The sequence below is a fragment of the Diachasma alloeum genome, unplaced genomic scaffold, assembly GCF_001412515.2.
Source record: "Diachasma alloeum isolate Michigan unplaced genomic scaffold, Dall2.0 Dall_scaffold_00631, whole genome shotgun sequence".
Classification (NCBI taxonomy): Eukaryota; Metazoa; Arthropoda; class Insecta; order Hymenoptera; family Braconidae; genus Diachasma; species Diachasma alloeum.
The window spans coordinates 57,511-82,062 of NW_021680763.1; the positions used below are offsets into that span (position 1 = coordinate 57,511).

The 24,552-nt window shown below is 35.7% G+C and overlaps 2 protein-coding genes across 8 annotated transcripts in view; one reads left to right on the forward strand and one right to left on the reverse strand.

Moving 5' to 3' along the window:
• LOC107043813 (soma ferritin) overlaps positions 1-24,552 on the reverse strand; it is an 84,802-nt gene that overhangs the window by 42,011 nt on the left and 18,239 nt on the right. The window lies entirely within an intron of this gene.
• Positions 1-24,552, forward strand: part of LOC107043812 (tetratricopeptide repeat protein 17) — an 84,061-nt gene that overhangs the window by 41,328 nt on the left and 18,181 nt on the right. For 3 of the 6 annotated variants that reach the window (XM_015265458.2, XM_015265462.2, XM_015265461.2), the window contains exons 2-6: positions 14,024-14,071; positions 15,128-15,278; positions 15,348-15,958; positions 17,042-17,329; positions 17,960-19,007. In XM_015265458.2, coding sequence (XP_015120944.1) covers positions 14,055-14,071; positions 15,128-15,278; positions 15,348-15,958; positions 17,042-17,329; positions 17,960-19,007 — 2,115 coding nt within the window. In that variant the 5' untranslated portion in view covers positions 14,024-14,054. Of the gene's footprint in view, positions 1-14,023; positions 14,072-14,904; positions 15,279-15,347; positions 15,959-17,041; positions 17,330-17,959; positions 19,008-24,552 lie in introns of all 6 variants that reach the window. The other 3 variants (XM_015265463.2, XM_015265464.2, XM_015265459.2) reach the window with 3 other exon arrangements.

The window sequence follows — 24,552 nt, forward strand, 5'->3', positions numbered from 1 at the left end:
CCTTTAGGCGTCGCCCGAATTTTGGCGTCGCCTGAATTGTCTTAAATTTTGCCCTTATTCTTTCATTATATAGAGAGATTATAGAGAGATTTTTTCCATCTATAATCAAAGATGTTTTGGGATGTTTTGACCAAATTTGCGGAATTTCGAACAGAAAAAATTTAAAATTAAAATATATCTGGGATGAAACCCAACTTGTATGACGGTTCAAAATACTTGTTTCGACTATAAGAATCATTGAAAAAAACATGAGGAAAATCAAACGTGACGTAATTTCGAAAATTCGAGTTTTTCAACTTTGTCTTTGGAAATTTCGTAATTATGAGCACTTACGGATTGGATCAAAAACTTTACCCATAATATTCCTATATCAAAATCGGATAAATAGAACCCGAGATATTGGAGAAAAATGAAAAAACTAAGAAAAAATCATATCTCCGAAGTGAGCTGCCGAAAAAATTTGAAGAAAATTGATAGTTTTTTTAGTCCCCTAGTTGTAGAAAAAATCGCCAGCAATTTTCAACAGGGTGAAATTGAGGCTCAGCCGTTGACTCAAAATCAAACATTGAAATCTTTCTTTTAAAATTCCATTAATTACTCCTCGATAAAATTATATAAATTCACAGCAGGGACGGGAAAATTGGGAATTTGGCGTTCCTAAATATTAAATTACATTTTTCTTTCGTATTTTAAAAAAAATAATTGGAGATTACAATTAAATATCAAGTTGTATATCAGTAATCCATTAATCCTTTGAAATTTATAGTTCTTCTGAGTCGATTGGGAAATACATGAGTTTTTATTAGTCCTAATCGCAAATTACCAAAATATTCGAAGGAATTTTCAAAGACCTCTACTAACTATCGGCGATAGAAATAATCTAATAAAATGCCATTGGAGAAGACTTGACTCACCGGGAATTTGATTTCTCAGATTACAGATTATTGAATAATAAATATTCACATTACCGAATTACTGGAATGGGCAAGTAATTTCATATTGTAGTTCTCCAAATTACATGGGTAATTTCGAATCCGACTTCGACAATTTTCCGATTAGCTAGATAATTCATTCGTTATTTCCCAATTACTTAATTGACGGGATGATTTACTTTAATATTTCCAAATTTCCTTCTGTAATTTGGGATTGAAATAGATAAGATAAGATAAGGTGTTTATTGTTTAGAAGGTTAAACGAATCATACAGAATAAGAATACAAAGGTAAGAGAAAATACTTAGAGTGAAACATATGAGATAAATGCACGAAAAGAAAAAGAGAAAAAGCTGTAACGCTGAGGTATAAGTGGAAAAAGCAATTGTGAAATAAGCCAGAGATAAAGCACAGAGGTAAACACAGAGATAAGTTAAACACACGCAGACAGCTCAGCTCTTCCCGAGAACGCAGCCAGGATCTCAGCTGGCGCTTGAAGGCCAAGGAATAATGACACAGAAAAAAAAAGTAAATTCAAGTTTTTTTTTCTACATTCTCGAATCTGCAGTTTAGAATTTGCATCCGGCTAAAATTTAGAAAAAAATAATAATTTCAGAAGATGAATAAATGAAATAAATCAACCAGAAAATGATGGTTTCAAGGCAAAAATATTCTGGAATCTATCGAATTAGGGGATTAAGTTCCCCTAATTCGATAGAAATGTGGTAAAGAGGGGAACCTCTTTAGCACATTTTCAAAATGAAAGACATTTTCTAAATTTTGAATTGAACCTTTGAAAAAATGGAAAAATTGTCCTAAAAGGTTGGGCTCAGACGATTCAGCAACATCTGAAACGTGGAGATTCATTATCTCCTAGTGGACAATTCAGGTGAGTTGTACCAAAAGGTCGTATAAACACTTTCCCAGAGGATATGAAATCTCCACGTTTCAGGTGTTTCTAAGTCATCTGAGCCTATCTTTTCGGAATCAATTTTTTTATTTTTCTTCAAGGAATTTGAAAAATTTAGAAAATTCAGGCCAAAAGGTCGTATAAACACTTTCCCAGAAAATATGAAATCTCCACGTTTTGGATGATGCTGGGTCATCTGAGCCCAATTTTACGGTACAATTTTTTTGTTTTTTTAAGCGTAATTTTTTGAATTTTTCGAAAATTTGCGCCAAAGGGTCCTAAAAATGCTTTCCCAGAGGGAGAGGGGGGGAGGAGATTGGGCATTGAGAAATCACAATCTTTTAAAATTGAGTTGGTAAGTTTTTCCAAAATATCGCCAAAACTAAAGGAGACCGCGAATTTTTACAAAAATTTTGGGGGGGGGAGCTGCNAAAAATTTCCATAAAATACATGAATACCTTCGTATTGCGTCAAAATTTCTGGACTTCCCATGAAATGTCTAGAATCTCCCCCAATCCATCCAAATGTCTAATCACCCGTGGAATTCCCACGAAATTGCTAGAAATTCCTCTAATTTCATATAAATTTCTAGACTGTTATTGAATTCACAAGAATTTTCTTCAAATTCTCTAAATTTCCCCTAAGTTCATACCAATTTTGTAAATTCCCTAGAAATATCTAAAAAAAACCTTGCATTCCTTTAAAACTTCTCGAAACTCGTTGAATTACTCAGGAATTTCTAACAAGTCCTCCAATTTCCTCTGAAATTCGAGGAAGTTCTCGAATTCTCTTGGAATTCCTAAGAACGTCCAGAATTTCGGCGGAATCACTTGAATTTCCGTGAAATATCTTGAATCTTATCTAATTCATTCCCTCAAACTTAAAGAGACTTCCTGAATTCCTTTGAAATTTCCTCAATTTTTTAGATTGTATTGAAATTTCTAGGAACTACTTGAATTTCTATGAAATTCCAAAAAAAACACCCTGAATTCCCTAGTAATTTCATGAAAGTTCTCAAAATCACCAGAATTTTCTTTAAAAAAACGTCAATTTCCTTTAAATAATGAAAATGGCTGAATAGCCTCCAAATTTTCAAAAATTTCCTGAATTTTGTTGTTTATTTTATAACCTTATAAGAGATGATAAAAACCCGACAGAGTGTATTTCAGGCGAATAAACTAATGAAATGAAAGACAGTCCTTGATTAAAGTATGGGACTTATAGAAGTGTCTGTGATAACTCGGTAATTTTATGTAAAAAGTTATGCTTGAATTTATTCATGTCTTGTTAGTATCGCTTACCATATAATACGTAATCTACGTTCGATAATATATTGAGAAATACCAATTTTGTATTTTCGTTCTTCCATTATTTTTGTACGAAGTTTCCCTGAGTCAATCACTCATTGAACTCTCAGTTTATAGTGTGATGAAATGATTTTTTAAAATAAAACTGTAGTAATACAAATGTCGATTATATTTCGCCGTCTCGTCCTCTAGATCAAGTGTAGTCATGTTTTCCTACTGGTCCTATCACAGTAATTTTAGAGAATTCCAGAAAACAAATGCCTCTTCACGGGTTGGCATGCCGATAGTCCTCTATTTTCTACATCATTATGTTTTTCTGTGCGGTCCGATTCACATCTGTCCCGCAATATTGTGTCAAATTTTATTATTTTACTTTTAATTATTTTGTTATTTGACTTGGAGTACACCAGCAGTTACCTAATGGGGCGAAGTCGGAAGAGGAGAAGATCCCCGTCGAGGAGCTAATTACTAGCTATGGTGAAGAAATTCCAATTCAGATAAAAGCGATCATTCAAGGAATGAAAGTGCTATTCGTCATCGATCAAAGAAAAGCCACAAGTCACGATCGAGTGCGTCTCGTCAGTCGAGATCCGCAAGGTGTAAGTCACCGTCACTGCCTATTTTTCGTAAATCGAAAAAGAAATTATCAGCGGGACTATCCAGTTCCAGCTATTCTGGGGATTCCAGCTCTTCTTCAAGTGTAAGTTCTTCCTCTGAGTATTCTAGCTCATCAGATGAATCTAAAAGTTCACATGACACATCTCCACGTTGTAAGAAATATCAGGCAAAAGGATAAATTTGTGATTGACCCTATCACTTTGGAATTGTTGGGAGATGTGCCTTCAAAGGAGGGTCCCTTTGCTCCTGATTTGCATCAGGCTCTAGCTGAGCGCTGGTCTAGGATTTTAGCTGAAGGTTTAGCAAAGGACTCTAGAAAAGAGCTTATTAAAAAATATCCACCAGCAGAGAACTGTAAAATGTTGAAGGCACCAATGCTCAACTCTGCACTCAAGCCATGTTTGAGCGCCACAGTTTTACGAAAGGATTATAATAGTTGTGTCTCTCAAAACCAATTGGGCGCAGCTCTAGCTGCTCTTGGTGCTGCTTTGAGTCTTACGATAGTACCAGCAGAAGAAGATAAGGAAACTGATGAAAACAAAAAATTCAAGGATTTGATTTTGAAGCTTTCTGATGCAGGGAAAATTCTCTGTGATCTTCATTATTATCAGTCCCTCTGTAGACGTACATCAATCACCAATACATTGAATCCTATCGTGCGAAGAGCTGCAGAAAACACGAAGGTCGACAATGAGCTTTTTGGAGAGGATTTTGCTGCTCAGTTGAAGGCAGCTCAGGCTGTGGAACAATCATCCAAGAAATTGCTTAAAGTCACCCACCCAAGACCAAGTACCAGTGCCAGGACAAATTATGAGAATCGTTCAGCTGAAAAGGAGAATTTCCCTCTACATTTAAACCCCAAAACCCCCTCCAGGAAGTTCAACCAAACATTGAGTTCGAGGAGTGCATACAGGAGAGGGGGATCGAGACACAACGCGCTCCAATCGAGAAGGAAATAGAGGTCTGTAATTTGGCAAGTCGTCTTAAAAAATTTTCTGATGTGTGGAGAAGCATTACTGAAGACAGGAGCATTCTTTCTATTTTGCGAGGCTACAGAATCCCTTTCGACATTCCACCGATACAGAGACATGTGAGGCATTCTATTCTGAGTAAAGATGATGAAAAAATAATGCCAAAATTGATAAATGAATTAATATTCAAAGGAGCAATTTCTCCTTGTGTCCCTTGTGACAATCAGTTTCTTTCTACCTTTTTTCTGGTTGATAAGAAAAATGGTGAAAAGCGATTCATTTTAAATTTGAAGAAATTAAATAAATTTATTACAACTCTTCATTTCAAGATCGAAGATCTCAAAACAGCTTTGAAATTACTCAGACCAGGATGTTTTATGGCGACAATAGATCTCAAAGATTCGTATTATCTCATTCCTATTGCTTCAAAGTTCAGGAAATATTTAAGGTTTAGCTTCAAAAATCAATTGTACGAGTTTAATTGCCTGCCGTTTGGTCTATGCACCGCTCCTTATGTATCTACTAAATTATTGAGGCCAGTAGCTACTTATTTGAGGATTAAAGGATTTATCTCGGTTATTTATCTTGACGATATTTTAATGTTAGGACAATCTTCTGATCAGTGTCTTCGGAATTTGTACGTGACCCGAGAATTGTTGGAAGCTTTAGGTTTGATTTTAAATGATGATAAATGTCAATTAATACCTGCTACGGAAGTACAGTTTTTGGATTTTTCTATTGACAGTAATGAATGGGTGATCAAGCTTCCTGATTCTAAGCGTCTAAAGATTCTTGAATACATTTCCAAGTTTATTGATAAGAAGACGTGTAAAATCAGGGATTTTGCCAAATTAATTGGAATTTTTGTGTCTGCATCTACAGCAGTAGAGTATGGGAGGCTACACGTGAAAATATTGGAAACAGAAAAATTCCTTGCTCTCAAGAGAGCAAATAATGATTATTCTCGTAAAATGAAGTTATCTCGGAATATTTTGCCAGATTTGAAGTGGTGGATTGACAAGATTTCAGTCTCAGATTGCCCAATTAAAAATTCTCATTTTGAATTGGAAATTTTTTCTGATGCCTCACTGTCGGGTTGGGGAGCTTTTTGCAATGGACAACGAACCAATGGATGGTGGCGGTTGAATGAAACCAAGTCTCATCAATATCTTGGAAATTCGAGCAGCTTCTCTTGCGTTACAACATTTTGCTTCTGATTACCACGATTGCCAATTATTGTTACGCATTGATAATACAACAGCAATTTCATGTATTAATAAATATGGTAGCATTTAATTCAAAAAATTACATGAAGAAACAGAGAAAATATGGAACTGGTGTGAAGATAGAAATATTTGGGTCTTTGCGTCATACGTACGTTCTGCGGATAACAAAGAAGCGATTACGAATCTCGTAAATTGCAACCTGACACAGAATGGGAATTAGCAGATTGGGCGTTTCAAAAAATTTGTCAAGTGTTTGAGAAAAGGAATATTGATTTATTTGCTTCCTCCGATAATTTCAAGTGTGACAAGTACATATCGTGGAGTCAGGATTCTCACTCAGTAGCAGTTGACGCTTTTACCGTAAATTGGTTTGATCTGGAGTTCTATGCTTTTCCACCGTTTTCAGTTGTATCCCGAGTGCTACAAAAAATTATGGAAGATAAAGCGACAGGCGTGGTGGTTGTGCCTTTTTGGCCCTCTCAGTGCTGGTTTCCACAGTTTATGGAAATTTGCACATCAGAACCAATTTTCTTTAAACCACGAAGTGATTTACTTTCTTCCATTTATAGCAGAGAGCACCCCCTTCACGCGAGCCTTACCCTGGTAGCCGGGAAATTATCAGGATGGCATACTTGAGAAAGAGTTTCCCAGAATCAGCTTTACCAATGGTCAGCACTTCGATAGCTTCTGGTAGTTTGAATCAATACAACTCAGTATGGAAATATTGGTGGGAATTTTGCCAAAAGAAGGATCATTCTGCATTCGAGACAACAGTCACTGAAGTTTTGGATTTTTTATCGCAAAAATTGGACAGTGTCAATTCATATGCATCACTGAACACTTATCGTTCGGCGTTATCTTTCATATTAGAATTGGATCTTGGAGAAAACTCAGCAATTAAACGTTTTTTCAAAGGAGTTAATTCCATAAAGCCTCAAAAAGCGAAATACGATTTTATGTGGGATCCTAAACCAGTGCTCGTGGAACCATCAAAGCTTCATCCATTGCCAAACTTGAGTTTCGAACGCCTATCTAAAAAACTGATTGTTCTGTTAGCATTAATTACCGTTCAACGAGTTCAGACTTTGTCGCTTATTAACATTAATAATATTAGGGTAACAGAAAAAAAATTTACATTGTTATTACTGATCGTATCAAGACTTCGCGACGTAACCACCCACAACCTTTACTTGAAATACCATTTTTGTGTCACATCCGGAATTATGTGCGGCATCGACGCTGCAGGAGTATCTCGCGAGAACGAGTAACATGCGTACTGAAAAATATCTTTTTCTCACTTGCAAGAAACCTTTCAAGACTGCTAGCAAACAGACGTTGAGTAAATGGATCAAAGATTATTTGAAAGAATGTAATATCGACCCACAAATTTATTCAGCACATAGTACTCGTCATGCAGCCACGTCCAAGGCAGCCCAAAGAGGGGTTAGTGTAGAATCAATTAGAAAAACTGTAGATTGGTCGCAAGAATCGCAAGTTTTTGCCAGGTTTTATAACCGTCCATTAATTGAATCTCAGAGCTTGGCTAGAGCCATTGTAGGCGTGTTCGAAAATGAAGGTTAATAATGTAGACGTCTTTAATTTGTAATACAAAAAAAAATTTGAATGTTTAATTAATAAAATTAATTGTTATGATAAATGTGGTCTTCAAATTGTTTACTCGGAATAACTACACTTGATCTAGAGGACGAGATGGCGAAATATAATTGTAAGATTGAACGAACTTACCAAGTGAAGTTCAGTCACAATTATGTGAGCCGTCTCGTCCAAATAGATTAAGCCCTCCCAAATGTTTACCCACCCTTTGTTCAATTTGAAGAATTTTTCTGAAATAATGACGTAGAAAATAGAGGACTATCGGCATGCCAATCCGTGAAGAGGCATTTGTTTTCTGGAATTCTCTAAAATTACTGTGATAGGACCAGTAGGAAAACATGACTACACTTGATCTATTCGGACGAGACGGCTCACATAATTGTGACTGAACTTCACTTGGTAAGTTCGTTCAATCTTACAAATTTATTTGTGTAACACGTTCTTGGAACAATTCCTTTTCAGGCACTGATTGTGGAGAAGCGCACGTGTTAATTAAAAGAATGATCTAAATGAAGGTAAGGAAAAGGGTCAGAATTAGGGTCATAATGAGGGTCAAAAATACTGGTCAGAATGAGTCTCAAAAATAAGGGTCAGAATGCGTGTCAAAAATAAGGGTCAGACATGAAGATCAGGATGAGGGTAAAAAATAAGCTTCATAATGAGGGTCAAAGATAGTAGTCAGAATTTGGGTCAAAAATTATTCTCATAATGAGGCTCAAAAATACTGGTCAGAATGAGGGTCAAAAATAAGGGTCAGAAATAAAGTTCAGAATGAGGGTCAAAAATAAAGATCAGAATGAGGGTCAAAAATAAGGTTCACAGTAAGGGTCAGGATGAGTGTAAAAAATAAGGATCAGGATGGGGGTAAAAAATAAGGGTCAGAGAGAGGGTTAAAAATAAGGCTCATAATAAGGTTTGCAATGAGGGTCAAACATAATAGTCAGAATTTGGGTCAAAAATACTAATTAGAATGAGGGTCAAAAATAAGGGTCAGGATGAGTCTAAAAAATAATGGTCAGGGTGAGAGTCAAAAATAGTAGTCAGGGTAAGGGTCAAAAATAAGGTTCATAATGAGGGTCAAAAATACTAGTCAGAATGAGGGTCTGGAATGAGGGTCAAAAATAGTTGTCAGTGTGAGGCTCAAAAATAAGGTTTATAATAAGGGTCACAAATAATAGTCAGAGTGAGGGTAAAAAATAAACGTCAAAAATGAGGGTTAAAAATATGGGTCATAATGAGGGTCAAAAATACTAGTCTGAGTGAGGGTCCAAAATAAGCCTCATAATGGGGGTCAAAGATAAGGGTCCGAACGAGGGTCAAAAATAAGGGTGAGAGAGAGGGTAAAAAATAACGATCATAATAAGGTTCATAATGAGGGTCAAACATAGTAGTCAGAATTTGGGTCAAAAATTATTCTCATAATGAGGCTCAAAAATACTGGTCAGAATGAGGGTCAAAAATAAGGTTCATAATGAGGGTCAAAGATAGTAGTCAGAATTTGGGTCAAAAATTATTCTCATAATGAGGCTCAAAAATACTGGTCAGAATGAGGGTCAAAAATAAGGGTCAGAAATAAAGTTCAGAATGAGGGTCAAAAATAAAGATCAGAATGAGGGTCAAAAATAAGGGTCAGAAATAAAGTTCAGAATGAGGGTCAAAAATAAAGATCAGAATGAGGGTCAAAAATAAGGGTCAGAAATAAAGTTCAGAATGAGGGTCAAAAATAAAGATCAGAATGAGGGTCAAAAATAAGGGTCAGAAATAAAGTTCAGAATGAGGGTCAAAAATAAAGATCAGAATGAGGGTCAAAAATAAGGGTCAGAAATAAAGTTCAGAATGAGGGTCAAAAATAAAGATCAGAATGAGGGTCAAAAATAAGGGTCAGAAATAAAGTTCAGAATGAGGGTCAAAAATAAAGATCAGAATGAGGGTCAAAAATAAGGGTCAGAAATAAAGTTCAGAATGAGGGTCAAAAATAAAGATCAGAATGAGGGTCAAAAATAAGGTTCACAGTAAGGGTCAGGATGAGTGTAAAAAATAAGGATCAGGATGGGGGTAAAAAATAAGGGTCAGAGAGAGGGTTAAAAATAAGGCTCATAATAAGGTTTGCAATGAGGGTCAAACATAATAGTCAGAATTTGGGTCAAAAATACTAATTAGAATGAGGGTCAAAAATAGTTGTCAGTGTGAGGCTCAAAAATAAGGTTTATAATAAGGGTCACAAATAATAGTCAGAGTGAGGGTAAAAAATAAACGTCAAAAATGAGGGTTAAAAATAAGGCTCATAATAAGGTTTGCAATGAGGGTCAAACATAATAGTCAGAATTTGGGTCAAAAATACTAATTAGAATGAGGGTCAAAAATAGTTGTCAGTGTGAGGCTCAAAAATAAGGTTTATAATAAGGGTCACAAATAATAGTCAGAGTGAGGGTAAAAAATAAACGTCAAAAATGAGGGTTAAAAATATGGGTCATAATGAGGGTCAAAAATACTAGTCTGAGTGAGGGTCCAAAATAAGCCTCATAATGGGGGTCAAAGATAAGGGTCCGAACGAGGGTCAAAAATAAGGGTCAGGATGAGTCTAAAAAATAATGGTCAGGGTGACAGTCAAAAATATTAGTCAGGGTAAGGGTCAAAAATAAGGTTCATAATGAGGGTCAAAAATAAGGGTCAGGATGAGTCTAAAAAATAATGGTCAGGGTGACAGTCAAAAATATTAGTCAGGGTAAGGGTCAAAAATAAGGTTCATAATGAGGGTCAAAAATAAGGGTCAGGATGAGTCTAAAAAATAATGGTCAGGGTGACAGTCAAAAATATTAGTCAGGGTAAGGGTCAAAAATAAGGTTCATAATGAGGGTCAAAAATACTAGTCAGAATGAGGGTTAAAAATAGTTATCAGTGTGAAGCTAAAAAATAAGGTTTATAATAAGGGTCACAAATAATGATCAGAGGGTAAAAAATACGGGTCAGAATGAGTGTCAAAAATAAGGGTCAGAAATGAGGATTAAAAATATGGGTGATAATGAGGGTCAAAAGTAAGGGTCAAGATGAGGGTAAAGAATAATGATCATAATGACGGTCATAGATAAGAGTCATAGTGAAAATCCGAAATATTAGTATTTATTTTATTACCACGACCCCGAACTTCATGTGATTATCATTGTTATCAACAATCATTCAATTATTATTGACAATCGTAATCAGGCGAAGTTCCGAGCCCTGGTTATAACATTTCAAATTATAACATTTCAAATTCAGCAACATTCTCCCGCCAAACGCTGCCGACTTGACCGACCCAGTCTAGAAGTTGACACTGCCGCCATCCCATGGCATTCCCCCATCGAGCCTTCTCACGCTATCAATAATTTTTTCGTATTTATTGCAATTAACCAACTAAAGGGGTTGAATTGCAACAAATTACTCATCTTTATTTTTTTAATTATTTTTGGAAACCTATTTCAGTGATTTTAGACCTTTTTTACCTCAAATCAACATACATGTAAGCATACATATGGAAGCATACATGGAACTCCATGTATTACTCCGCGTAGTTCATGGGTCGCCGCTACGAAAAAACTTGGTCGAAGCCCTTGCATAGGCGTTGGAGATCTCCCATATAATCTCTGCTCATCTCCCCTATAATCTCTGATTCTGATGCTCGTTCGCTAATTCAAAGTATTTTCTCCTCATTCATAATCTTTTACACAACTTTATTCAACGATGCCATGAACTTGAAACTTTGATGAATCATCTAAGATTTTTTCAAATTCTCTATGAAATCCCGAAATTCTTGTGAATTTTGCTTGGAAAACGTGGAAATTTTGGTGAAACTATGTTCTCTGATTTTTCAAATTATGTTCTTCTTTCCCATTTAAATCAATCAGAGTACAGTAGTTGGGGTCGCGTGACTCCTTCACATCAGTTTTATTTGGTAGATTCCGCCTTTTCCTATCAATTATTCTCCCATGGTTTATTCAAAAACTAATATTTGAGAGCTACTGAAAATTTGTTCTAATTTCCGAAAAACTCGTGGATTTTTTTGATTTTTTTCAGAAACTCATAATTGTTTTAAATTCTCTGGAAGCTCGAATCATCTTACATTCGGAAAGAACCGACAATTTTCTGATTTTTGAGGGAACTTGTAAACTTCCTGAAGGTTCCTATAATTCATCCCCTATCCGTCCTATTTGAAGTGGATTTTGTAAAGTTGAAACACATCGTCACGAATTTCCTAAAATCTTAATCTTCCTGGTCTTAAGTTAAGACTTTTAACAGTTTTGGCTTTGCATTGTTATCTCAGTCAAACTGAAAGATTCCTTTTTCATATTCGCTCCCGCCACCGTGGCCGCGACACTGATGTCCTTTCCTTATATCTTTTTTCATTTTTTTCCTTGTTTCTGTCAAAAATGAATGATTCATCATCGTCTTATTATACTGAGTGTTAATATTCATGAAAATAATGCTTATCGGTTGATCGCCTGTTCAATGTCAATATTTCAATAAGTGATTTACTAATTCTGAATTTCTGTGCTCCTTGAATGAGGTTCTAACTATAATTATAGTCAAAATTCGATTAAGACTACAAAACAATAATTATTGAATTTCTCACAACTCAGAATTTTTTAGTCTTCGCCGCTGCCTTGACTCTCCTTGACACCTTTACAACAGCAGTCAACTATTTTTCTGGAAAAATTATAAGGCCGATTCTGATGCTCTTTGGCTAATTCGGAGTATTTCTCGCCATTCATGATTTTTCTTACATTTTTATTAGATATTATAGGACTTGAAACTTGAATCATGAATCATCTGAAATTTTTTCAAATTCTCCATAAAATTCCGAAATTTTGTGAATTTATTTTTGAATGTTTGTGAAACTGTTGAGAAAATTCGATAAATTTTTCGAATTTTTCAAATTATGTTCGAGCTTGTAACTCTTTCACATCAGTTTTATTTTGAAAATTCCACCTTTTCCTATTAATTGTTCTCGCATTGTCTATTCAAAAATTCTCTAATATTTAAGAGATACCCTCATAATTATTTTGAATTCTCCGAAAAACTGTCGTATCATCTTACATCCAGAAAAAACTGGTTATCCTCTGAATATCATCTCATGTTTCCAGCACAAAATTGAGAATAAAAACTTGAAATGACAGTGTGACTTCTGCACCATCCTTTTTCGTTAATCTGAAATTCATCTTAATAATTCACAGTATATGACACAAATATCGTTATTCTTGTTCTCTACAATGTTTAAATTTGGATTTTTTTTCAAAGTGAAAAAATTGATCATAGTTTTCATTGTTTCGCATTCAAATTCTATAATCGCATAATTCTAGCTACTGATTCTAATCAACTCTCGAGAAAAACTTACTGAACACAACATTCAGAAAGTTAAATAATTCTATTTTCGATTTGGACAATTATAATTGCTTCAGCATCTGAAACTATCGAGTAATTAAGTACAGAATGTTCATATGTTGAATGAGAATTCAAGTAATTTGAAAGTTTTCATCTTCATGCTGTTAAAAAATGTTGAATTGCAGTAAATTTTCAGTGGAATTTTACACTTCATGACTTTTCCCTCTCAAACTCCTAAAATTTACTATTAAACTGTCCTTAAAATTTTAATTGTTTTTTTCAACAGTATAACTGCTACTTACTTATAATTATGAAAGAATATTGAAAAAATATGGAAAAAAATTGGAAGTCAACTTTTCGAAGTAGACTAATGAAATTATTGAAAAATTGCAATTTTCGGAGACCATGACTTTTTTTTACAAATGATTCAATCATAATCAATTATTAACTCAAAAAATAATTTTTCCTGAATTGGACTGCAACTGAATTGAAAAAATCACTTTTCTACCCGCTCTTACGAAGTATTTGAAACATTGAAATTTTATTAGTACCCATGAAGGTGGCAGTAACCATCCGAAATTTTTGCTGCTAGTTAATGTTGTGAAACTATAACTTTTTGTAATATTTCAGTTCATTCGAAAGCCCGTCATCAATGTATTGATGGCGAAAAAAAATAAGACATCATTCTGTGACAAGTTTACTGTCACATGACGCGCTGTCATATCCTCGTTGTCCTCTGCTTGTTTTGTGATATAATAACTGTTGTTCTCGACTTATTGATGTAATTCTGAGTCATTTCGAGCTAAAATTTAAGAACAGAAAAAAATCACGTTTAGAAAGCGTTCCTTCAAGCAAAAATGCGCAATTAGAATCAAAACCTCCAATAAAGTGAAAAATAGCTGATTTGAATGGAAGCCGGATTGAAAATGAGGAGAAGAATGAAAAATTCAAAAATTGTATAGTAATGCATAAGCAATGAAATTTGAAGAACTATTACTATCCCGATTCTGTTCAGCACTAGTTTTAGATTATTAACAATTCTCAACAAAAGGGATAATACTGTTAATGTGTAATTTTTTGTTTTTCAGAAGTTGACATACGCTACGAAACGTTGCCCTTATGACTTTCCGATCACTGTAATCATCATTTCTTCAATATCTCTTAATTTTCTATGTCACCTATCAATATGATGATTAGTGAGATAATCAATGCGAGAAACTTTTCTACGTGAATGTTGGAAAATATTTTTTTTTTGGTCATAAAAATACATGATTTGACGAAGATGCTGAATTTAATCATCTCACTTAAGGGGATACGTCGGTGAAATTTAAAAGTTTTCACTATTTACGGAATATGGGAATAACTAGGGAAAATGGCGGACCTAATCGATTTGATTTTGGCCCGTATAACCACGAAAAACTTCATTTTTTCCTGTTTTTACCTTCAAAATGCTCCGTGCGCCGTAGTTTTCATAAGATTTTAGATTTTTTTGGTTTTAAATGTTCGTTACATTGCAAAGAATAAAGTTGAGCTTCCATTTTACTTTATTTGGAATAGATCATCAATAACTGAATTTTGAATTTCATAAATTTTAATCTACTCTAGAAACACGAAAAATTTATGAAATTCAACATTCAGTTATTGATGATCTATTTCAAATAAAGTAAAATGGAAGCTTAACTTTATTCTTTGCAATGTAATGAACATTTAAAACAAAAAAAAGCTAAAACCGTATGAAAACTACGGCGCACGGAGCATTTTGAAGGTAAAAACAGCAAAAAATATAATTTTTCTTGGTTATACGGGGCAAAATCAATCGGGTCCGTGATTTTCCCTAATTATTCCCATATTCTGTCATATATCACAAACTGTTCAATGGGTCCTAAGGCCCAGTGAAGACAAATTTCACTGACATATTCCCTCAACATTGAAATAAATCCGCGCTCTTTTCCAACTAACCAATGGAAAGCCCAGAGATTCCTACCAAGCCATCGAATTGGCTACCATTGGTTTCAGTGGTGGTAAACTAGGAAATAACCTCGAATGAGCCATTATTCAGTCAATCGAATGTTAACAATATCACTGTTCGCTTTACGAAATGTCATGTGTTCTATAAACACTTCATTCACAATAATTAATTTAAAAAATGCGTGATGAGTGCTTTATCACCTTCAACACTCGATAACTGAAAGGTCATCGAAAAGTGCGACTGAAAAAAGAAAACCAGATACGATGGCGAAATTAGGATCCTACCGAATATTTCTCATGTTTTTCGAACTGATTCTGGGTATATCAGCAACCACTGACTGGGTGGTCACTGAGAACGGGAGGATACAACCACAAGTGAGAATTTCATTCAAAAAATTAACTGATAAACATAGTTAAAAGTCTTTAAAAACTAATTTATTTCAGCCCGACTCTGTATATAATATGAGAAGGCCCTACGACCTCCCAGCATTTTTAGAGCAAGAAAACCGAATTAATGCAGTGAAGGCCCTGCATCAAAAAATCTTAGCAAGAAAAGAATTCCTAGATAGTCAAATGACTGTGTTAAACTCGATAGGAGATCTTGAATCCTGGTTACAAGCTTCGAATCCTGACTGTATATCCAGCAGAAAATTGCTGGAAGATTTTGATTTCTACGCTAGTGTAGCCACCGATGGAAGCTATAGGAAAGGAGTAACTCACAAAGATTATTTGCTCCATGGAATACCTAACGAGGAGAAGAAGAGAATACCAGACTGCAAGAAGACTTTTCCCCTTGACTTTAGCATGTATACTTTTGATCATTTGAATGCAATGAGGAATAGAAAGAATTTGTCGCAGCATCAGGAGAAAGGATTAATTAAATATCTACCAGAGGGTACAGATTTGAATAAATTTGGCCATCAGATTGCCCATGGATTGTTAAGGAATAGTACGTCATGGTTGCATCTCAATCTTGCTGCTATTTATTGGAGAGTGAGAGGAGATGCTTACAACGCATTGGAATGTGCTCGTCGATCTATTGTTACGGCTCCGAGGTAATTATTCAGAAATAATAATGTTGATAATAATTATTAAATTATTATTATTCATAAATATTAATGTTGAGAATAATGTTGGGTAAATGTAAAGAATTTTGTATTATTCGAAAAGTTTAGGAGAGCAACTTTGAAATTATTGCTCGAGCTTTTGAAGAATTTTATTTATTTTCATTTATTTATTTTTTTCTTTCATTTTCATTCAGCAGTTGTTGAAAAGTAGCTCTGAAATAGAGCTGCAAATTATTTCGTGAATATGGTTAAAAGGCAGAGGTTTCGAAGGAGCGATTATGATTTTTGTCTTGTGAATAAGTTCCCTGGAAATATTTAACAAATCGTATCCAATTTTTCAATTCGTCTATAGGTGCATTACAGAATTGATCGTGTGTTCAGAAAGAATCATAACATATGGAAGAAAAAATCACCTGAAAAATCACTGTACAATTTAGACAATGAGCATTTTACTGAGTGTTTCAATGTTTCAATGTTTTTTTCTTGGCTTTTCTTGGCCTGCTTACTGTGACAGTAAGGAGCCCATGCTTCTTGACAGCGACTTTTTTACCTGACGTGTTACGCCATTGTCATTATCAGTCAGTGGTTGCTGAGAACCACGGCGAGCTTCCTGACTCAGTAATGGTGCAAGCAAAACGCTGTAGCCACATCGAAATAGCTAAAAAAATAAACATTTTGATTGATTTGAAATAACTAACATCGAGACGACTATTTTGAGAAAGAAAATGAAATCAGTTGAGTAGTTTTTGAGACATTCAAGAAAATAAATTTGGATATAAACTTGAATATCTCCTGAACTAACCAGCCTATTCGGCCCATCTTCAATACGAAACAGTACCAGTTGTTTCAGTTAGTAGTTGTAGTACTAAGTGAAAACTAGGTCAAATTTCAAGTTGATATGTCGATTTTTTCCAAAAATTAGAGTGCTAACACGGATTTGGAGCGAAAAAACGACAAATATCACGAAAACCCTGCTCGAAACGAAAAATCCCTATTTTTATAAGACACCGTTCAAAAAGTTTCAATGACGACAGTTTTGATGATAACAATTGATTCATTGTCTTTTGTCAGAGAATTCCGAGACATCCCTTTGCTGACAACTGGAGGCATTCTTCACGCAGCAAAACATTCAGCTGAGGCTGCAATTGTTCTTCACGCAGCGATAGACTATGCACCAACGCAGAGTCATCAGCATTTAGCCCTTGGTCATGTTTATGCTATTTTGGGTGATTACAATCGATCTATTGCTTGTTATGATAATTCATTGAAACTAACGCCGAGTATGGAACAGGCAAAACAGGCTAAATTCGTTATATTGTGCTGCCAGAGCTTAGGAAAATCCTTGGGAGCTTTACAGAAGTGAGTGGGATAAATTTTTCATTAAACATACCTTGAACTGGATGACATCTGATATTTCTTATGCGTATTGATGGAGAATACCCTCTTCAAAAATCAGAATCATTACGATTACCATTTAACAAACTAATTTGAATCTAATTTCATGGGTTATGGTAATCGAATTGCAATTCATTCATTGGACATTTCATAATAATTGAAAATGCGATATTTGTGCAATGTTTCATTGATCAAAGAATAAAGAAGAAATAATAATAATAAGTTGATGATTAAAGTTTCAAATAAAACTATCACAATTCTACATCAATCTTGCATTGAAATCTATTTTTGAAGTGCAAATAGGAAAAATCTCTTCTAAATTGAATTTACAAAATTAAATGAACAATTAAACCAACCAACCAACCAACCAACCAACCTAATCCAACTTCATTCAATCTAAATCATTATTGAATGATTCTAAGCACATGCCTAACAGAGCCAATAGAAAAAAATATATAATAAAGCGCTATTACAGTGAAACCATGGAATGTAAATACAAAAATACAAAATAAAACTATATAAGTAATAACACAGGCTAGCATGAATTAAACTGAAGTAAATTGTTGATTCTAACAGAATATTGATCCTTTGCAGGCAACTAGATGATATTGTAGAGGAACTACACGCCCAACAGAATGACGATGCCGAATGTCTGAAGCTAGAAGAAAAAATCCTATGTGAAAGAATGACATCTCCATTTCTAGCTCTTCGTGCTCAGCGTTTATGTCCAATGTTATCATCACGCGGACAAGTATGCACGCACCGAGATGGTGACGATGCAACACTATCCTGTCAAAGTGTGACAGACAATCAAATCTTTGCTCACAACTTACAGATTGACATTGATGTCAGTCTGGAGCAACTGAAGAATGTCGAAAATCAAGTGGAAAAGATGAATGATCGAATGACGAGTACAAAAGTTATGCATTCAACGACTGATCGCCCAGGTAAAACGAAGGATAGTAGTAACGAGAGGAACCCTGAATTTTTTTCTGTATTTATGGAACCAACTAATAAACCAAAGTACCATAATCTTGAAATTGAGAAGAGTAGCGCTGATTTTGAGGGTCAAAATTGGCCGACTTCGGGCGAATGCGACAGGCAGGAACTGTTGCTGAGTGATACAACACAATACATACCAATTTATTTATCACCAGAGTATAAAGGATATGCCATTCAACTATTTGTTAATGAACTGATTGGCATTGGTGCAGGGAAGGGGCATGATTTACCTTGGTATCCACCGACTTGTCAGTCCCCCGAGACTTACGACCAAAAATTTATTTCTCAATCATTGCTGAAAGCAACGCTGGGGAGTAATTCACCCGATTCTAGTCTCAGAGAACCTTTATTGAGTTTAGTGAAGGAGGCAGAAATTGCAGAGATTGGGCAGAGGATTTTGACTGCAACGAAATCAAAGGTTGCAGCACCTTGGGTACTCTCGGTATTGGCATCTCTACACTGGCGAGTAGTTGGAAAGTCACGAAATGCACTCGACTGTCTTCAGTTAGCTTTGAATACTGTGCCTAAACGGTTTAAAGATGTTCCGCTGGTTAGTATCGCTTCCATTGCACAGAAGGCTGGACTCGTTGAAGAGGCGCTGAAGATTACGAAGGAGGCTATTCGTATAAACGCAGTTGAGGTAAATCATTCATCAATTTTGTAAATTTTCTACGTAAAATGGTTTTATCGATCAAATGCCAAATAACGATTCTCTATTGCTAAAATCGGGCATGCCTTCTGGCATCAGTCCATTTCAGATTGCCAATCTAATCGTCGACTCATTAAAAGAGAAATATTTCTTCCCTGAACTCTCTACAATTATTGAAAACTGACTTAATTAACTTAGGAATTTGGTTGTTACCCAGTATAATTATAATAAAATTTTCTATTTAATTAATCGTCGCATTGCTTTTCAAATCATAATAGATTTTTTGATTGATTAAGTGGGATTTCAACACTCAATGCATTCAAGTTTTAAACTTTCCACTTCTAGAGGATTGTCGTATAGGAATTCCTATAAGACGTGCAGAGGGGAGGTTTACACGTATACGTATGTTACGTTTTCCTTGACGACTGTGTAGAAACTTTCATGAAACTTTTCCATAGGAGACTGAAATTCCTGCAGGGATCTCTGTTGAGGGAATTCCTTTGGCAAAATTCATATTAGATTATTCATTCGTCATCATAGGGATTCTGAAGAATCTGCTTTCTTAAATAAAACGAAATGAGAATTTCTCTCATAGGCCTATCCAATAGTTGTTGCTTCCGAATGGAAGCATTGAAATCCGTCAATTTTTAGATTCTCTAATTTTGCTTGGAAATGGTGTAGAATGGTCTGAAACGTAAAAAATACGAATTTTGATGATCATTTGCGTATGTGCGGATGGTCAACTTTTAGAAAATCCAAGGAATAGAGGACTAAAATAATTCAAAAAAATCTGTAATTTTGTCAGATTATAAGTATTAATGAGGACTAACTATGTACTCAAGTTCAGCTCAATCGACCCAGCCTTTTTTGAGAAATCGCCATTTGTTTGTACATCGCTTTTCGCAAATATCTCGGAAAGTACCCAACTGATTTGATTTTTTTTTTCATAGTCGTCTAGATGCTTTCTATTTCAATCAATTAAAATATGTATACCTGTTCATTCAAATTTTTTGAGATATTTCGCCTTTTCAGTTTTACACTTAGAATCCTTTTACCCACTCTCCGTTTTAAAAAATCAACATATCAACTAAAATTTGGCATGAAGTTTCCTGTCACCACTACAATGTTTCGGATTTCAGGGCCGGCTCCATTATCTGTGGAACGGTATCTGAATTGATTTTTTTGTTCCATTTTTATCTCGAAATTTCAACTCGTAGCCCCGTCACTCAAGGACACCCGCAAATTCTGAATTTATATTTTAAAACATATAAAAGAAATTCTGAATATTTTGAAAGAGCGTTTTTAATTAATATTGAGGAATGAGTTCAATAGAGGAGATATGAATAATATGGAGGTCATATGGGGGTTTTATGAGGGTTACATGAGGATTGCATAGGCATATGAGGGTCATGGTGGGGTTATATGGGGGATATGGGCATATCATGGGGAGATTATGTAGGGATCATACAGAGGCCATAAATGAGGCATATAAAGGTTTTATGGATGCCACGAGTGGTCATATATGGTTATATAAAGCTCATAGGAGTCAATAAAGGTGATATGGAAATCATTGGGGATATAGAAGGGTCCTGGGGTACATATGATATGTGGGGGTTGGAAGGCTCATATGGGAGTCAAGAGGCGTTATATCGATAGCAGTTGATTAGTTAGGATTTTAATCATAGTCCGAATTGCACACGTCTGAATCACACACCTCTGAATTACACACTTTCGAAATAGACATGTTGAATTGACACATGTCAAATTGCACATGTGTAAATCAGAAGAACACAATGTAGAATGCGAATCATTTGTCCGTCTGAATGCAGCTTTATTCTCGTAATTCCTTTTGATTCTCTCATTCCGATTATGACTTAAAATGTCATAAAATATGAAAAAATTATATATTTTAAAAATATCTGTATATATGTATACGTATTTGTATATCTGTATGTGTGCGTATGTCCAGAACTGTGATAACAATTTCATATGACCAGAATGCATTTTTTTACTCTCTCAGCTGATACCATTTAAACACAAATTCTTACTAATTTTAGTATGATTGTTTGAGCGGTTTCTGAAATATAGCAATTTTTAAAAAATCGTTCTTTCAAAATCTGCTACATTTTTTCGGTACCACTACTCGTTTTTCTCCGCTTTTGGTCAATTACACGACAGTTGGCTTTTTTCGTTCGTTAAAAAAAATGGGAGAGGTATCTTAATACTCTCGAAGAAATCATGAAATCATTGAATTTGATAAATTCTGCTGATAGTACGCTTCTGGAGGAATCTACTTCAATCAAATTCCTACTAATAGTAGACAAACAGCGACACTTTGAAAACTTGAAGAGACGCGATACTTTTACGTTAACTGGGCTGTATGATACTGATACTCATACTTGCATCAGTTTTTTTAACTCTTCGTTACTCGCGTGAAACTGCCCAACGTGGTTACTCGCATCGCGGTGCTGCGCCATAATGTAAATCTGAGCGCGCCGTTGCCACAATTCATTCGGAGAACGGCCGGAAGACTGGACATCAGTCCGAAACAGCCGGAGCCAGAAACCTTAACTAACTTCATTCGGAGAGTGGACTCGCTGATCTTCCGGCAGCCACAAGTGTGGCAAGTCCGTGTGAAATATTTCCATGACACGATCAGTCGCGTCGCGGCACGACACCGTATTTTTTATTTCCAGTTAGCATAGGAATGACTTTTCTCTAATCAGGGGCTGTAGCCGTGGTTAGAAGTAGCAGAATATCTTTTTAGAAAAAATCAGTGAGGTATAAAATTTTTTTCATCACGCTGTGCAAAAAAGCAACTTTTTAACGTCCCATCCCTAAAACGTCCCTTTTCCACACATTGTGATGAAAAATACCATTCGATACTCGTGGGAAAAGTGTTTTTTTGGCTCGTGGGAGGTTTATAGCACGAGCCTAAGGCGAGTCTAAAAACTCTTTTCCGCACTCGTAACGAAATATACTATTTCATATTTTTTAACGATTTTTTTTGGAAGTTATACTAAAAAATAGAATTTCACCGGCGCGATGCCGTGGACGCGAGTAACGAAAGGTTAAACTCGAATTGTTGAAACAAAATCAAAATTGCAATGATCAGAGTAAATAGAACAAATGAAATGTTTGTACTCCAAAACAAAAGTTTCTTGATCCAATTCGGAGCTTCCTCCCATAGAAATTGATCGAAATTCTGCGACATTGAGCCAAAAAGGGCCTATGCCTATAACATTGAATGTTGCGCGCCAACTCACCCCGCGATGTTTTTGCGTTATGAAATTTCTATTAGGGTCTACTTGACCTGAGTAAGATTGAATTAAGTCGAGAATAATTACAAGTAGAATCACTTCAAGTGAATATATCAAAAGATTGTAGGGTAAACCGACGTAAAATGGAACGCTAGGTCAAACAAGAACGCGGCACAAAGTAAGACACTCATTGAAATTGTTATTTTCATGCACTTTATATTGAATCGTACGGGGAAAATTATATGAAAACCTCGTTGGAAAATTGACATAGATTTCGTACCATTCGTGTGCGAGCGTGCACCACTTTTTTTCTTTCTATTCTTGAGTTTTCTATTCATTTAATTTTTAATATTAATTCGCGTTTTATTGATCTGGATTGAATTTCTCCACGTGCCAAATTTGAATCTTTCCTTTAGCTTCGTTAAAAGGCCGGCTAAATACATTTCTCTTCGTTCCAGAATGGATAAAAAATTGATGAATCATAAAAAAATGATTTAATTTTTACCTTTTTTATTCAAAATTTCACAATTTTCATTAAAGATTCCGTAAATAACACTCATTACGCTTCTGCACAATATATAAAATATGATGAATAATTCATAATTGTAAAATCAATATCATGTAGAAAATTTTAGGTACTTTTCAATAAAAATGGTGAAATATGAAACTAAAAAGTGAAGAATAAAATGCAAAAAGACATATTTTTAGGGAAAGAGTTTATGGAGAAAAATAAATAAAAATGGAAAAAAATTAGAGCGTGATTGCTGAAATTCGAGTTTTTCAATAAGGGTATAGCCGGATAAGTAGGGGAATCTGCCCCCCGGTGAATTGCAATGTGGTAATATTTCCACATATTCATCGCTTAAAATAACAATTTGGTGCACAATTCCAGATCATTTGTAACGAGATTTTCTCGTTGCGGGTTGAAATCCCCTAAGGGGTAACGGAACCGACCACACAAAGACGTTTATCAAAAACAAGTTTTCTTGGATTCTATGCAATGAGAATCAATGAAACTTTTTCCCTGTATTGAGAGTAGCGGAAAGCATCGCTCTCTTCTCATGCTTTTCTTTTTTATGCAAAAAAAAATTGCAAATTATTTAACAGCAAGGACCAGGACAAGGCCGACGCCATTTTATTTATAGGAATCTGCCAAGTCATGATAGAAAAACCGATTTTTTGTAGATTTTTCTTAGCCGATGGCTATTTTCATGAGAAGAGAGCGATCGAGTGAGGTCCAAGACAGATTTTGAGTACAAAAACGTACTTTTGGATGGTATCCAGGAGGTAACATGTCCTTTACAGGGCACCAATTGTAAGAGGGAAGTACTTTTACGAGACAGAAGATGATGTAGAATGTTTCCATACCATTATTATTTATTTATATCTATTTATTTATATTTTATGGGATTTTTTGCTTTTCACGTACAAAATCCAAAAAACCACGGGAACCTGCAATACCGATAGGGGGGACCCCTAACCTCTACGTGCGACGGGTTCCGTTACCCCTTAAAAAGATATGTGAACTCTTAACTTAGTGAAGAGAGACAGTTAGTGATATCTAGAGGTGGCTGAAGAAACCCGGGACTAGATGAATTGAGCGACAAACCGGTGAAAGACCTAAGGCATAGCGGTTATGGGTGAAACCGCGACCCCTGGAGGTCTGAAGGATGTTACTAGACTATCGCTATTTTGGAATTCGCCCAGCATGTGCTAGGGGAAAAGGGGCCGACGTACAGGCTGTCCAACTGGGCGATTCCATAGGCTATGTCAGAGTAGACTAGGGACCAACGGCCAGGTGAGAGGACTGGTGCCCCCGGGATCCCGTCGGGTTGATTGGTGGGGATAGGGTAACGGAATGACCTATCGTCGCTGAGATATCCAGACTAGGGGGAGAAGCCCCTAGTAAGATTCTGAGTTAGTCGAACGCGGACGCTCGAGTGGGGAAGTCGAAAGGATTTCTCCGATATATACTGTGGTGTTGGCTTGGAAGATGGCCAAGGGAATGGTGGGCGAATAGCTCAGCGCAGCCAGGTGCATAACTGATGGTAGCGAACGTAGGGGGATGCTCCTGCATCCCCCACAAACGGGAAAAAGAGTTATTTCGGAACTCTTAGTAACGACTGTTATTTCCGGCGTTATCCGGCTCGGCGAAACAAATGACGAGCGCATGGGCCCGTAGGTCTGGAGTAGAGATCGTCCTCCTGTCGACCCGACCATGTGCCGCCATTCGAATACCCGGAGACGGTGACGTACGATAACCGAAGCGGTAACTG